At 39.6% G+C, this 15,929-nt stretch overlaps 1 protein-coding gene across 3 annotated transcripts in view; it reads right to left on the bottom strand.

Annotated features, from left to right (window-relative positions):
* SLC22A15 (solute carrier family 22 member 15) overlaps positions 1–15,929 on the bottom strand; it is a 106,187-nt gene that overhangs the window by 28,097 nt on the left and 62,161 nt on the right. For all 3 annotated transcript variants that reach the window (XR_013159192.1, XR_013159193.1, XM_077119784.1), the window contains exons 5-8: positions 12,363–12,492; positions 8,014–8,229; positions 4,278–4,418; positions 1,870–1,955 (exon numbers count right to left, since the gene is read on the bottom strand). Coding sequence is in view for 1 of the 3 variants with exons in the window: in XM_077119784.1 (XP_076975899.1) it covers positions 1,870–1,955; positions 4,278–4,418; positions 8,014–8,229; positions 12,363–12,492 (573 nt within the window). In the remaining 2 variants the exon portion in view is untranslated. The remainder of the gene's footprint in view (positions 1–1,869; positions 1,956–4,277; positions 4,419–8,013; positions 8,230–12,362; positions 12,493–15,929) is intronic.

Raw genomic sequence — 15,929 nt, forward strand, 5'->3', positions numbered from 1 at the left:
TGCCCATCAAAGAGGCACAATCAAGAATGGGTTCAGACTGCTCTAAGGTTAGAAGTAGGCAAAGATTACTATCTAGATGGGAGAGCACAATCTGCTATGGGTTTTGGTTTTGTTGTTTATAAGAGATCATTTCAAGGGCCATATACAGTGTCCTAGGAAGTCAGGTTATCGAGAGTGTGCAAATAATTAGGAGGGAGGAAGGACATTAAATGATTTGGCTTGCAGAGATGTGACTGATTACAGGTATATTTAGAGTAACAATGAAAAGCTTTTCTCTATAAAGTGATAAACAGAACACTGGAATATAGAGGGTGAGAAAATGAATTCCCAAGTCACCTATGAAAAACGAAATCTGCTGAACATAAAGCCACAATGATTTTAAAGTCCATTATTGTTTTGCCTCAGACAAACAGAACTGGACATCTAGTTCTACACGCCTATGGCAGGGCAACAGCTGAGGATTTTCTACTCTACTTAGTACTTGCAGAGGTGTCAACTGGCTTAAGAAAACAGGCAAACAATTCTCTAGTTTCCATTATTCTATGAAAATCATCATAAGGCTGTTCTAAATAGTGGAGAAAATCCCAGCCAATGAGCAAACTGCAGTCTGGATTCAAAGCGCAGAACTTCAGCCACCAACCAGCAACACAAGAGTTTCACTGAAGTGTTACACAAGAAGTAAAACACATGGCCTCAGAGCATTCAATGAGACCCTGGCACAACTCACATGAGAAGCAGTTTACCCAAGGTGCATTTAAAAAATATGCTCCAACAGGAAACGAATTGTTGAATTCTTCAGCAGCAATTCCAATAGTTAGCAAGATTTTATGTTCAGCCTTGTGACAATGATTCTCACCTGGACTGCAGGCTCTGTAACACAGCCCTATCAAAAGCCAGCAGCCCCCAAAATAGGACTTGCGTTGTACCATAGACCCGGGCAGATGAGAGTCTGTCGTGACCCACTATTGTTGAAAATCAGTGCCAAACTACAGTCCTCAGTTCAATGGTTGGCATGCCTCAGGTGTGTTAATGCAAAAGAAAAAAAAAAAGGCTGAGAACTAGCAGTTTCCACAGAATTTCAATACAGGGGCAGCAATCAGGGTGGAAGAGGATGCCAGAGGGACCTCCTCCCCCTTTTTAAACTTTTCATTGCAGTAACATATATAAAATTCAACATTTCCCATTTAGTGGCACACTTTATTAAATTTCATAATCTAATGACAGTAATTACATTCACAATATTGTGTTACTGTACCAACGTACATTACCCAAACCTTTTTGCAGACTTTTTCAAAGCCGTTTACATAGCAAAGATATACAAAATACATAAAATATAAAAATCCCAAAGTTTTCTAAACATGTTTGTTCATATTTTGCATAAGACCAAGAGGATGTCACAACAATGAATGTTATTTTGAGGTTGCTGTGACTGAGGTAGCCTGGAAGTACTCATGGAGCTTTTGAGGGGTGCCAAAGCGACAGGTGAGATTCAGCGACTCGCTCTCTGACGCTGTGACAGGCTGGGACAAGGGCAATCTGCAGTCTTGGGCAAAGCTTTTCTCTGTATAGAGCTAACCAGTTCACTTCACCATCAAATAAATAACTTTCACCTCTCTAGTACTGCATTCCAGCCACCCCAGATGGCGCCTTAATAGACTGAAAGAATTAATAGTGCACCTCTAAGCACATTATTCACTCAGAGAATAGTTTAGTCAGTAGAACAAAATCTGGCCCATTATACTCTACACAATTGCTAAATAATATGCACTCACAGAAATGAAGCATGGCATATGGTAATCTCTCTGCTATATTGAGATCATTGTAATAAAACCGCTGTTCAAAACCCTTGCAGAAATTTAAAAGCCGTACCTTTCTTTTCTGGAAGAAATATGACAATAAGACAGGCTAGGCCTCCTAGGCACAGAGATGCTGCTAATGTCCGCTTTCGACCAAACCTAAAGAATAAAAAGAAATTACACATTCCCGCTAGGGATCTTATAAATTCAGCAGTTTCTTTCTTCCAACCCCCCGTGTATAATGTCCTCAGTTTCATCATAGATGTTCAACTTTTTAAAAAAGTAGTTGGCAAATGTGACTCCTAATTAGTCAATTAGGAGATTGATTAAAACAAAACATAAATAACCATCATAAAACAAAGGAGAACTTGTCTGATGGCAGGAACAAATAACATGTGAGGGAACGGAGCATAGATTAGTACTATTTATTTCCTTGAATGTTTGCTATGCTCGATGTACTGCTTTAAATGCTTTTCATCTATTATCTTATTTACTCTCAATAACAAAGCCTATAAGGCATGTACTGTTATGTTCTCCATCTTCTAGAGAATGAAACTGAAACATGGAGAAGAGAGTTTTCTAGTTCATTTCATTTTCTGGTTTCTTGAGGCTTAACTAGCCAAAATTTTTAAATAATGTCAAAATAAACTTCTCTTTCTTAAAAATACAAGCAGAAAAAAAAAGCTCCTTGTTAATAAGTCAGAATTAAGTGAGAAAAGTAATTTCCAAGCACGTGCTCTTGACTTGGAAGGGCGGCAACACTAGTGAGCCTCCCTTCACCACGGCCCGCAGCAAACGCCAGATGCTCCGCTAGGGGCCACGGTTTCACTTCTGACGTGTATAACAATTTTACCAGGTGGATCTTATAGTCCCTAGTTAAAGGATAGGGACATGAAGGCCTAGAAGTGTAGTCTACCAAAATCACCCGACTAACGGCCGGCCTGACTCCAGGTCCAGCTTTCCTTCCTCTGGCTTCATCTGTTAATCCCGGTCCTGGTGACGGTCGCTGACAGACAGCGAATGTCTTCAGTCTCCTTCCCCATGCCAATCTGCTTAATTTAACAATCAGCATCAAACACCTTTCAGGTAACAGACGCCATGCTAAACAGGCACCAGAGACAGAAGGACATGTGACACCTGCATCTACAGCTTCTTTTATGGCACAAGTGGTCATTAGATGCACGCACAAGAAGCACAGGAGCACAAGGGAGGGGCATATGGTACAACTAGGGATGTTGGGGAAAGATTTCTTAGTATAATGCCTTAATTATCTCTTGGTCCGTGGTGACAGTAAGCTGCAGTCACTTACAGAGGGTCAGCAGGGACAACTGAAAACACATTCCTGATAGAAACACCTACAGCTGAACAGAATCAAACCGCCCTTTCAAAATACCCCAAGCTCAAAACCCATGACAACAGCCCCAAGTACAATGCTAAATAAAGCTTGTTTTTTGGCTAAAATAATGATTTCTGGAGCATAAGAAATGGCAATCTAACTGATTCCTAACTCACACAGAATGGGATTTTTGGTTGCCTTCACCAGGGGCTAATAGAAGATCTCTGAAAACACTCACCAAGGAAAAGGTGCTCTACAAATAACTTTTTTTTTTTCCTTTTCTTTCTTTTTTTTCAAATAACTTTTAAAAAGTATTCAAAGCCATGTGAACTAACAACGAGTAACGAAAGCAGGATATATTCTCCCCTCAACAAAGTTAAGGGGTCTTGGGAAGTAAAAAAAAGTCTAGTTCCTTCAGTCCTTTGTCCTCCTGTAAGAACGTCTAAATAATATAAATTGGGCTGATGGATTTCTATCTACATATAACTAAAAATCTCATCTACTGGAACTAACAATTAACACATAGCCTAGCTCAAAATTGTCAAATGGTAAATGCCTTCCAAAACTGTTTTAAAGGGGGTGCGTGGGTAGCTCAGTGGTAGAATTCTCGCCTACCATGCAGGAGACCTGGGTTCAATTCCTAATCCACGCACTTCCCCAAAAACAAACAAGCAAGCAAAACAAGCAATCAGAGAACAAGCAAACAGAAATTCAACAAATGGTGCTGCAATTAATGGGATACTCCCATGGAAAAATAATGAAATAGCACCCCTCCTTATAGCATACAAAAAAAAAATGTTTTAAAAACCTATACAGAAACATGAAGTCTAAGAAATACTACACTAAAAAGTGAATTCTGGTTGGGCCACGATGGCTCAGCAGGCAGAGTTCTCACCTACCATGCCGGAGACCCAGGTTCGAACCTGGTGCCTACCCATGCAAGAAAAAAAAATAAACAAACAAACAAATAAAAAAAGTTAATTCTAACTGTATTTGGACGGAAAGGAACTCTCATACAACATGGCAATTAGCAGATACATCATATGGACAAAGACTATACTATTTAGGCACTGTGTGTGTGTGTGTGTGTATAAACACATGTGTATACCGTCTATATGGTATACTTCATATTAGTCTATACTCACCATTTTTGGTTCATCAGGTAGATGCAGAGAGGGTAGGATGGAATCTCGATGAGGCCAGATAAAGCCAGGCTGACATAAATATTCCCACCTAGATCCCCTGCACTCAGAGTTAGGCCGTAATACACCAAACTGCAGACAAACCTGCGGTCCGTGTTAAAGCGCCAGAAGGGAAGAGACAAGGAAGACAACATCAAAAACAGACATGTAAGGATTTGCCAAAGAAGATACAAACATGAGTTCAATATAACATGCTCTTCCTCAAGGACTAAGACTAACTCCTAACCAACCTTTCTAACTCACTCTAAATTCCTAGACTACGAAAAAACAAAAGGGACTTGGAAATTATTTGTGCAATATTTATAGAGTATGGAAAGCAAATGGTCAAGGAAATAAATTGTTCGAATGTGCTTTAGTCAAGCATTTTTACATTTAATAGAAGATAACGAATCTCTTCGGTCTTTATTTCAACAGGTTTTGAAATATTTGCTGTAGGCAGTTGTGGTGTTAACAAAACAACTCCAGAAAAGACCTGTCACGGAGGAAGCCCACAAAGGATGGTGACGGCATGTGGGCTGAGAAGTGACGGGACCTGCAGCAGTCACTCGCCAGCATGGCTGGCACTCTGATACCTGAGGCCCCAGGCACTTCTCAGCCCACATTCTTAGCGCCATCCAGCACCCAGCATCCAGCAGGTGCACCTATTGTAGACATCAACAACAGGAAAGAAGAGTGAAGGGTCAGGGCACAGGTAGCATCCTCTGTGAGCCGACTGGGGAGGAGCCCTTTGAAAAGCCATTAGTTTATGGATGCAAGCTGTTGAGAAAGCAAGCACTGAGGGAGTGCTCCAGGGTGGCGGGCACCGTGCTAGGCACTGGCCCTGGTGCTGAAGAAGGCAGGCACTGAGCCACTCTCCTGCAAACGGGAACGAAGGAGCCGAGGAGCTAAGCCAATGAACGTGCCAGTCTCCAGCGCCAAGCCAGGGAGTTCTGTGGCTAGTAAACGGCATTATTTAAAAAAAAGTAATAACCAAATAAACCCTAAAACTCGGCTTTACTAGCATATGAAAACACACATTTCTATACAAACCGAGAAAAATACCTGGGTTTTGTAAGTTCATCAGTTTTTGTGCTTTTGCAATTCAATATGACAAGCTTTTATTAAGGAGAGATTCTCATTTTCTGCTCCTCAGATTTCCTTTGAAAAAGTCTAATGAGCTTGAGATCCAGCAGGAAAGGGAAAGCTTTATTTCCATCTCAGCCAGAACAGCAGAGTGAGCCAAGTCAGGGGAGCAGGATGGGGAGGAGGGAAGAGGGGACTCTGGAACTAGACTAGTTCGGGGTTCATCTCTCTCTAGTAAATAAGTCAGGGGCAGCCGCTACTGCCCATCACTTCTCATTGGGGTAGAGCTGTCACTGTGGCTTAGATACTAAGGACAGTGAACTGTGCTGTAGCCAGGGCATTACCTGCAAAGATGGCAAAATGATATTGAGTTGTCTGTTTTCTCTGTCTCCCAGGCACCCTGCGTGTAAGGAGCAGGCCAAACAAATTTAAATCAATGAAGTTTTCTACAGTATTTTCAAAATCCTTTTTATCTGCAGTAGAGACACTTCTATTATGTGGTGCTATTTCCTGTCGTGTTGTACGTGTTAGCATGTGTTCACTTTGCATTTAAAACATAAATTCCAGTAAATTAATTCCAGCCACGAAAAGAGTACACACCTACTTAAACCAAAGTGTGATGATATGAAGTCGGGGCAGGAATACACAAAACCAGCTCAGGACAACATAGGAATCTAGTTAGCAGGTGGCAGTGAGAGAGAACGGTAGGCATATGGAGCAAAGGAGGCCTTAACGTCCCGTGGCTGGGCCTCTGCTCTGCAAGCCTTCCTGATGGCTCTTAGTCATCAGGGTCCATGATTACAGCTACTAAAGCCACTTCAATCCTCCTTATGTGCCCCAAACAAAATGTAAGGCACTTGCGTAATATTTAACAACGTATTTAGGGGATCAAAGAACTATTTTAAAAAGGTACTATTGTGGGAAAAATAAACACAGGAACACGTTAAACACAGAGGTATAATTTTACCCTCCAAACAGGGCTTTCTTCAATGACATATCCCTAGAAGAGATTTTAGAATTTTAGAGCATCTCCAAAATGAAAGGCAGTAGACGGCATGACACTGTCTCTATTAGCATGCGTTCTAACATCCTGCGTTGAGGGAGAAGTTTATTTGAGAAGAGCTCCTTTGGCTTTTCAAGTCATAAAGTAAATAGCGATGATCTCCTTGGCTGTTAAGTCTACCCTTTACATTCTCTGAAGGCTAAGACCCAAAAGTTATTATTATTTAAAACCTTTAAAAAAAAAGCAAATAATCTTCAACAAGTAGGTACTTGTCAGGGGCAGAGGGTTTGAGTTGGACTGATTGTTTATATGATATGCAAATGCAGAGTTTTATGGAGCCCTAACTACCTGAACATACTCGACAAATATCTGTATTTAGATAGGCAGGACTTCACAATTAAGTATTTCTATGCTATGCTGTTAGGTTTGGCTTTCAAAGGTCCCCTTACTCCCCAGGGCTCCAAGCCTGTATCCTTCATTCAACATCTATTATGCATCTCTGATATTCCCAGTACTGCAGTGGTTCTGTGAGGGATGCAACAGTTGGTGTATCAGGGCCCCTACCCATATACAGATGACAACCAGTGCTTGGTGTATCAGGGCCCCTGCCCATAGGTGACAGCTACTGCTTGGGTAGAAAGAGAGAATCATTATATAAAAAAATATCTTCACAGCTTCTTATTCTCAGCCTACCGCTTTTTTCTAGCTTTACACGTAAGAGTGATTTCATATAAAATCACTTTCCCTTATTGCAACATAAAAATGTAGCTCTCCACATAACCTTCATAGCAAGTCCATATAAATCCTTTAGACCAGAAACTATGATGTGCATGTTCACTATTGTGCCAGATAATATTTACTGCACTTTAGCAGAATATACAACATAAAAACATACGCACATTCTATGCATTACCTTCCATTCCTCCATTTCCCTTCCTATAACTTCACTTGTTAAGTCAAACTATTTAATGCATCCTGATTCATTCAATGCCATTTTATGTTACTGCTGAGAGTACTGGGAGAGGCAGGTTGGAATAAGGGAAGCACCTAGAAAATCAGGTTCAGAGGATGCTAATCAATTCATTCATTGACTTGCATATATGGTTTTCAAACTCCCAGGATCCCATCTGATCAAGGGATAACATTTAGCCCACTCCTGTGAGTTAAAGGGAGTGGGAATGCCATTTAAAATGCAGCACAGGGTATTGAAATTAGAATATGCTACTGAACCGTTTAATAACAAAACTAAAAGTAGGCATTTTTAAAGTCCTATTTAGAAATTCTACCATTTCTAGTGTGACTTTTTTCTTTTGTTTCTTCTTTACTTTTTTTTTTTCTTTGCTTAAATATTTACATTAGATATCTCATGAACAGGGATGTGTTTCTGATGTCTATTTACTTAAATTCGGTAAAACTGCACATCGGGTACCACCCACTCTAGCCTGAGAGAGACAGCTGCAAAAGCACAGGCGTGCAACACACCAGGTACTAAGGGGCAGGTGCCTTGTTCTTGTGAAAACAACCTCATGCTACTGATGAAAGAGGGAGAGTATCAATAGAAGATCAGCAACCTGAATTGCTGAAGACAATAAAACCCCTCTTATAAGTGATTACCAGATAAACATCAGGATCAGTGTGTGTCCCAGGAGGACACGGTAGCGGATCAGGTCCAGGAAACTCCCAGCCTCCTTGTGGCTCCGGTTGGCTGGGTATGTTAGTGAGACTGTGCACTTGAGCCTGCGGTTCCCCTTGGCAATGAGGTACAGTGCCTCTTCGGCCTCACTCAGTCGACCCTGGGAGTACAACCAACGAGGTGATTCAGGAATGAATCTGAAAGAGACGTCATTAAAGGCTGTATATTCATTAGGTACACATGCATAGGAAGGAGAAATATCAGCTACACAGTTCTTTGATCCTCTCACCCAAAGGATTCTCTGTTAGGTTTGAAGCTTGACTTTTTCAATGATGCGAGTGAGAGATGTCAGGTTTAAAGCTTGACCTTCTACCTTAGGTTTGAAGCGAGAGAGACAGGCAGAGAAAGAGGAGGGACAGAGTAGAGGTGGCGGGGAGAGGGCGAGAAAGGGGGAGGGGAGGGAGGAGCTACTTTCAGTGGTATGCCAACATCAAAGGATGGCCTGCTTTATCGATGGAAACCAAGAACATGTTTGCAAAACAATGGCTAAAAATGTAAACAGTATACTTTTATTTTTTAAGCATAAAGTTTTAAAATTTAATATGTAAAAGGCAGGTTAAGTCTGTACTGGTTAACACAAATTCTTCATAAAACACAGACTGGAGACATGGCTCTAAATTCCAGCTGGATGTTGTTAGACTAAAACCCTAGATAAACAGGATTTTGATGTTCCAAAAAAGTCTTACAAATAAGAAACAGATCTTTAGTATCTTACAAAAAAAAATGTTTTTAAAAGGTGAATGTTGTTAAAATATTCATAGGTTATTCAAGACGTAGAGAGTATCTCAAGACTACAACGTAAAAGCAAAGCGGGGTTTATCACATCTTGCTTACTTTTGAGTGTTTACTGCTTTAAAATAGTTGAATCACCTCATACACTACCTTTAATATACCCTGAAGAAATTCCCTGATCCCCATGACCTTAAAGGATAAACATTATTTTCTGGTTAATGTCTATTTACAAAAAAAACCAGTTATTTTCAAATACAACTACAAAGTATTGAACATTTATACTGTGATGACAACTTCGAACAGCTTCAAGATTTAAATAGCATACATCTTTTTTTGCCTTTTCACAGTTCCAGAAAGACAAACTGTCAAAGAAACGTGGTAGCCTTAGTTTATTAAATAGTAAAGTCAAGAACCTTTTGATCTAATTTGACATTTCTTGGCTCTGTAATGTGCCTTTTATAATTTGCTGCGCCTTTCAGTAATGGCAGTGATTTGGCAGCAAGTACTACAGAATTCGGGATCTTAATGGACAAGCCAGCCCATCAACAACCCTTCGTCGAGTACTCCCATTTTGTACAGGACAATGTGCTAGGTGCTCCAAGGAAAGACAAGGGAACAAAAGGAAGGGTTTCTCCCAGGAGTTCTGCAACTGGGGAGAGACTATTTGTGCACAGCTTCTGATTGATGCCAAAAGCAGACACAGAGGCCATCAACCACACTCTGGAAAATCCTTTTATTTACTTCTTGACTGTGATTTGATTATTACGACTGCCATAATAAGGAAATAATCAAGTAAAACACTGTTCTGTTGGAAGCTAGATCTACCATCATGTGGATCAACTGGCTCTATCACCTGTGGGCCACATATGAAGTACAATGGAAAATATTCTGATTAATCTAAATACACCAAAGCAGAACATGAAAGAAGACTCTTGGTGTTGAATATATAGAGAAAGCACTTGAGATAAAAAAATAGGTGAAAGAATGTACTAGAAAGTAGATGATAAAAATTAAAACTAAGATTGAGATTGAGAGGAAATTGAGAAGAGAGCCAAGAAGGAAATATGCCAACATACTAACAGTCATTATCATTGGATAATCTGAGTCATTTTTCCCCCTTTAAACCTGAGTTTTCAAAATTGTTCATAAGCAATAAAAATTACTTTAAAAATTTATAAAGAATTATTTAAAGATATCTGAGAGAGATACAGGCTTTGAAAATTTGACTCTGAGGAGTTAAGAAAAGTATTTCCACTTGGGGGAGTGTTTATTTTGATTATGTAAACTTAGGAGCTCCTATTTCTCTGCAATTTGAACAGAGGTTTGCCTAGTTGCAATGGATCAGTTTGGGAATACAACTTCTAAAATGTGCAAATTATGCATATAAAACAGTTAGACATGTTTTTAAAAGAAAAAGCAGGCCTTTGAACATTCAAAGACCTGCTGCCCTCAAAGTGGAAGCTGTATGGTATGGCCAACGTCCAAGTCACAATATTCATTTAATCACGTTGCTGCTGCTCAAAAATGTTGTTGGACCATCTCTAATGGTAGCAGGTCTCCGTGAATTGAGGAGACATGGATTTTAGAAAAAACAAAACTATTCAAATTAAGTATTTTGAAAATGAGAAACTTTTTTCAAAAATAATGTTTCTGGATATATGATATATACATCATTCACTCATCCAAAGTTTGTGCCAAATTTTTCTAAGTTCTGCTTTGTAGAGCTAAAAAAACAGTTGAGCAATACACTACAAAAATAAAAATATTTCTGGTGAAAAAAGCAAGGTGTGACTCAAAATAATGTGATTTTTTCTTGTATTACTGATAGGCTAATTCTGAAGGTGACAAAGAATCATTTTCATGCCAACACTCGTCCAGTGGACCCGAAGCACTGATCGTGTGGAAGGTTCTGGACTCTGGTGCTGGGGGAAACGTAATCATGGAGCAAAGAGCCTGCGGTAAGAGAGCTCTCAGTTTAGAAAACATGGCTCTGGTGTGAGTGAGGCAGGAGGAGGCCCACTTGAAAGGTACAGGTTAAGTGCTATGGAATTTCATTAAAGAAGGGGAATGACTTGTAGCTGGGGGTATGATCATGAAAAGCTTTATGGAGGGGGTGGCATTTGAGCAATCCATGAAGGCTGAGTATCAAAGAGAAAAAAGGTAGAAGGGCATTTAAAAGCAGGCAAAGCAAGAGTAAGAGGCAAAGAGGTAGAAAAGCATAATGTACACTCTGGGTACAACAAGCAGCTCAGTTTGCCTGGAGTACACTGTTTTCATGACCTGAATTCATTCCCCAAGGAGAAGTCCCCACCTAGCACTAAAGAGTAACAAACCCAAGGCTACACATTCAGAAAAAGAAAAGGAGAACAGCTTAGATCACCCATTAAAGGCACACTATTATTGAAGGAGAGATGAGAGCTAGAATGAATTGACAAATATAAGATTTATTAAATATTTTAAAAGAAAATTCATTTAGTCAATGTTATTTACATGAATGCTTATTAATTCATGGTGCCCTTACATTACTTCAAAAAATTTATAGTACACAAGATGGTGAAATTTGCTAGTTTTCCTTTCTAATAAAATTAATCTCACTCCAATTCCCATAACTAGATGCATTTAATAAATTTTGTCTTTTTTATAAAGGTTATTTCAAATATATTCATTTTTCCACTAACAATTATTTCCCTTTTTTTCCAAAAGTAGAATGCAAACAAATTTCACTTCAGTCCTCCACCAAATCTTAATTAGTAGAAAATGAAATAACGGGCTACTAAGTTAAAGAGCCATCTGAATTAAAATGCTGCTACAGGTATCCCTCACTTTATGGCATGGAAGAAAAGCTGGTAACACTGGCTGAAGATTTTATTTATTCCCCAAATTTTAATGGTTAAAATTAGAGATGTGATACCTTAGGGGAGAAAACCATTCATAAGCCCCATTAGAAACCTCTGGTGAGATGGGCCTAAGTTGGTGGCTTGCCTTGGAGCGTTTGGGTACTTAGAGCATCATGGTGCAACCCCTTGGGTGAATCATTTGTAGAGTCCCATCCTGGCCAAGGACTCATCCCTTTACTGTTTGGAGTCCATTTACTCCAAGGATTTCTCCCATGTCTGAGATTCTTCCAGAGTCTACCCTGAGAGGCCCTGACATGCCACTATATAGTCAACGTGAATATAATGTTCTACAACATCTCACCGCGGCTGCACACCTAGCGCGTGATCTGATCCAGCCTGAAGACCTTTAAATTTGAGGCTTTAGGTGAAAAAAGAAACTGGTTCTTTATGTCAACAATTTGAAGGTTCAAGGCAGTCTACTGAGAGGTTACTTTAAACAAGGGATACCTGCTTTTTGAATTAATTAAGCATCTCCTCTTCCCAGGAGCTGCAAAGCATTGGAGCACTTGCAGAATTTAGTTCTTCACCAATGTCAGTTCAGGCAAGCTCCTGAAAGGGAATAAGGCTGCTCATTGACCCACATCCTCTTAAGGCATTCCTTCTGCTTACCAGATTCAAATTCTAAAAGGAAAACTACTTACAAAGACAAAAGAAAGACCGCTGTTCCCTGCAGGTTAACCATAACAGCAAGGGTCCTCCAGGAGCGGATGAAGTATCCTAACAGGGCATACTGGGCGATGCCAACTGCAAAGAAGAGGCCTCCAATCGATCCTAATTTAGGGAAAAGAGAACTATTACTGGAGAAAGGACGATCTGTATTCCCAACCCAAAGTCACAGAGCCAATGCCTTCCTTGTTAAGATATCAGCCCTTCAATATATAAGATTCCACAAGGGTTCCATGCACTAGAGTAACTTTCCAGAAACCTACAACCTCCAGATGGGTCCCTGGCCCAGATAAGTCCTGAAACCTAGCCTAGCCTCTCCAGAACATCAGATAGTTCCATCTCCCTACCCTGTATTAGTGACAGATCCTTCCAATATGAAAAATTATGAATGGCCATAGCCTGACACCCCTAAAGAGAGGGATGGAAAGAGTAAAGGTGATGGAGTTATACAGTGAAGATAGGATTTAATGATGAATATGAATGCTGAATCATCAAATTGATAACTTAGTCTCCAGTTTTTAGAGCAGCTAGAAGTAAAAACCTAAAATTGTGGAACTGTAACCCATTCAAACTCTGAGATATGTTCTACAACTAATCGTGGTATTGTGCTTTGAAATGTATAGCTTTTTAGTATGTATGTTTTGTTTTTCACAAAAAAAGAAGGAAAAAAGTCAACTGTGATGATAAAATATCTAAGCCCTCTAGCCTCCTATATTCTGAAGCAGCTAGAAGGGAAAATCTGAGAGGATCATATGGTAGCCCATGACAAACTCTGGGATCTGCCCTATAACTACTCATTGAAGAGTGCTTTGAAACCACTGCTTTTTCATTTCTTTGCTTTGTATCTATGTTATTCTACACAATAAAAAAAAAGTTGAAAAACAGGAACAACAACAAAAAGATATCAGCCCTACATTAGGGAGTATGAGAGGCAGAGCAGAAAATAAAAATCTACATGGGTATCACGTATCAGATGGTGAACCTAAAAGACAGGACTGCAAAGCGGTAAAATGGGAGAACAACAAATGAAAGATACAAACCCCATCTGGACACACTGAATTTTAACAGGCCTGCCCAAATGCTTTTGTGCATTGAATGCTGTACTGACATCTGCCTGAATCTGTATCTAAGGCTTGAAAATATTTTTGCCATGTGAGAAGACAGGGTTTTTAAGTCATGAGGTTATTATAATACTGGGATTTAATCTTTATCAGAGGGGCTGTCCTTGAAATCCCTATTTTATATTACAACCTACTGCCCAAATCTCTTTATCACCCTCCCCTACTTTAATCAACCACCATAAGATAGATGACATTTTATACTTTTTTGCTTCTTGTCTGGCTTTCCAAATAAAATATAAGCCCCGTGATACATGCATTTTAATCAGAACACTGATATAAAACATCTATTATGGGACTGTAAAGAATCCTTTGTTTTTTGAAATGAATACTGGAATGGGTATTAAACCCCCACTGTCTAATATCCACCAGGAATCTACACAAAAACGCCAAAAAATGATAACAGGCATAAGGCATAAATGTAGATGTGATAAGGCTCTAGGTTAACTGATTAAAAACAACTAAAAAAATTATAAATGTTTCTAATCACCACTTTTGCATATCCTAGAATACTATAGGTGATTTGCAACTATTTATGGACCTTTGGGTATTTATGCCTATTTTTTCAGATTTCTCTTCAGCTTATTTTTAATTAATTTCAAGCTTGCTATTCCTGCTTAGTTTGGACTAGAAAAGCTAAATTTCAGCAGGGTTGGGAAAGGAGCGTACAGTTACGATTTCATTTTCGTAAATAGCACCACGATCCACCCAGAAATCTTGATTCCTCTTTCTCTTCCAATCCTTGCTGATTCTTTAGCAAGTCATGTTCTCACTAAAATCCAGCTCCAATGCATGACTTTCCTCTGTCTCCCCACTGCCCCCAAGGGTTTCACGTGACCCTCCATTTTCACTCCTGCTCCACTAGGGTCTGTTCTCCAGACAACTACCACAGTAACTGCCCTAAGTCTGTATCACTCCTCTGCTTAATACTCCCCACCCGCTTCCCCATTACATGTTGAACAAAATCTAAATTCCTCACTCAGCCTATCACCAGCCCTACATCCACTGGTCCCTCCCGGCCTGCTCTCACTTCTTTCTCTCCCTAACCCTATGCTGGAGTTAAGGGCATCCTTTCCCGTCCTTAAAGAATATGAGCTCATTCCTGCCTCAGGGATTTGGTCCTAGGGATTCCACCTGGTTGGAATTTTTTTTCTCCCAGAATTTCACGTGCCTGGACCTTCCTCATCATCTCAGATCAAACATCTCTAGGTTTTCTCTAACTATCCTTTCTAATATAACACCCTTCTCCTCCTCCTGGGATTACTGTATAACCTATTATCCTGCTTAATTTTCTTCACTGTACTTACACTTTTCTGAAGTTACTACACACATTTACTTGTTTATGTTCTCTCTCTCCTAATTAAATGATGAGGCTCATGAGAGCAAGGGTCCTGCCTCACCTACGCCTGTCCTGTCCACTCCTGTATCTATCTATCCCAAGAGCCCACACAGTGCTGGTGCACGGTAGGGTCTGGTGAACGAATGAACCTTGGGGACTAGATAGGTGAAGGAACAGCTCTTGGATGAGATACAAGTGTCACATGTGATGGTCTCCAGATTGGTCGGACCGTATGTCTTCTCTACCATTGACTTCTATATAGCTCTTGATTGTTTTTAATAATAAGCATCAATTCTTTTTGTAATAAAGTATTTATATTTAAAAACAATTAAACAATAAAATAGTACAGAATTCTGCATAGTTTTAGTTACTTTTTTTTAATTCTCAATAACCCTCATCCTTCATGTCAAGCAATATACTACAAATTGGTCAAAATGGATGTGTCCAATGACTCCCAGGGGTGTGGACCTTCCTGGCTACACGGGACAGAAATCCTAGAATGAGCTGAGACTCAGCATCAAGGGATTGAGAAAACCTTCTCGACAAAAGGGGGCAGAGAGAAATGAGGCAAAATAAAGTGTCAATGGCTGAGAGATTCCAAACAGAATCGAGACGGTATCCTGGAGGTTATTCTTACGTATTAAATAGATATCATTAATCAAGATGTAATGGAGAGGCTGGAGGAACTGCCTGAAAATGTAGAACTGTGTTCCAGTAGCCATGTTTCTTGAAGATGATTGTATGATACAGCTTTCACAATGTGACTGTGTGATTGTGAAAACCTTGTGTCTGATGCTCCTTTATCTATCTTATCAACAGATGAGTAAAACAAATGGAATAAAAATAAATAATAGGGGGAACAAATGTTAAAATAAATTTCGATGGAAATGCTAGTGATCAGTGAAAGGGAGGGGTAAGGGGTAGGGTATATATGAATTTTTTTCGGTTTTCTTTTTATTTCTTTTTCTGAATTGATGCAAATGTTCTAAGAAATGACCATGATGATGAATATACAACTATGTGATGACATTGTGAATTACTGATTATATATATAGAACTGAATGATCATTACAAAAGAAAATTTT

This window comes from Tamandua tetradactyla, chromosome 11, assembly GCF_023851605.1.
Source record: "Tamandua tetradactyla isolate mTamTet1 chromosome 11, mTamTet1.pri, whole genome shotgun sequence".
Classification (NCBI taxonomy): Eukaryota; Metazoa; Chordata; class Mammalia; order Pilosa; family Myrmecophagidae; genus Tamandua; species Tamandua tetradactyla.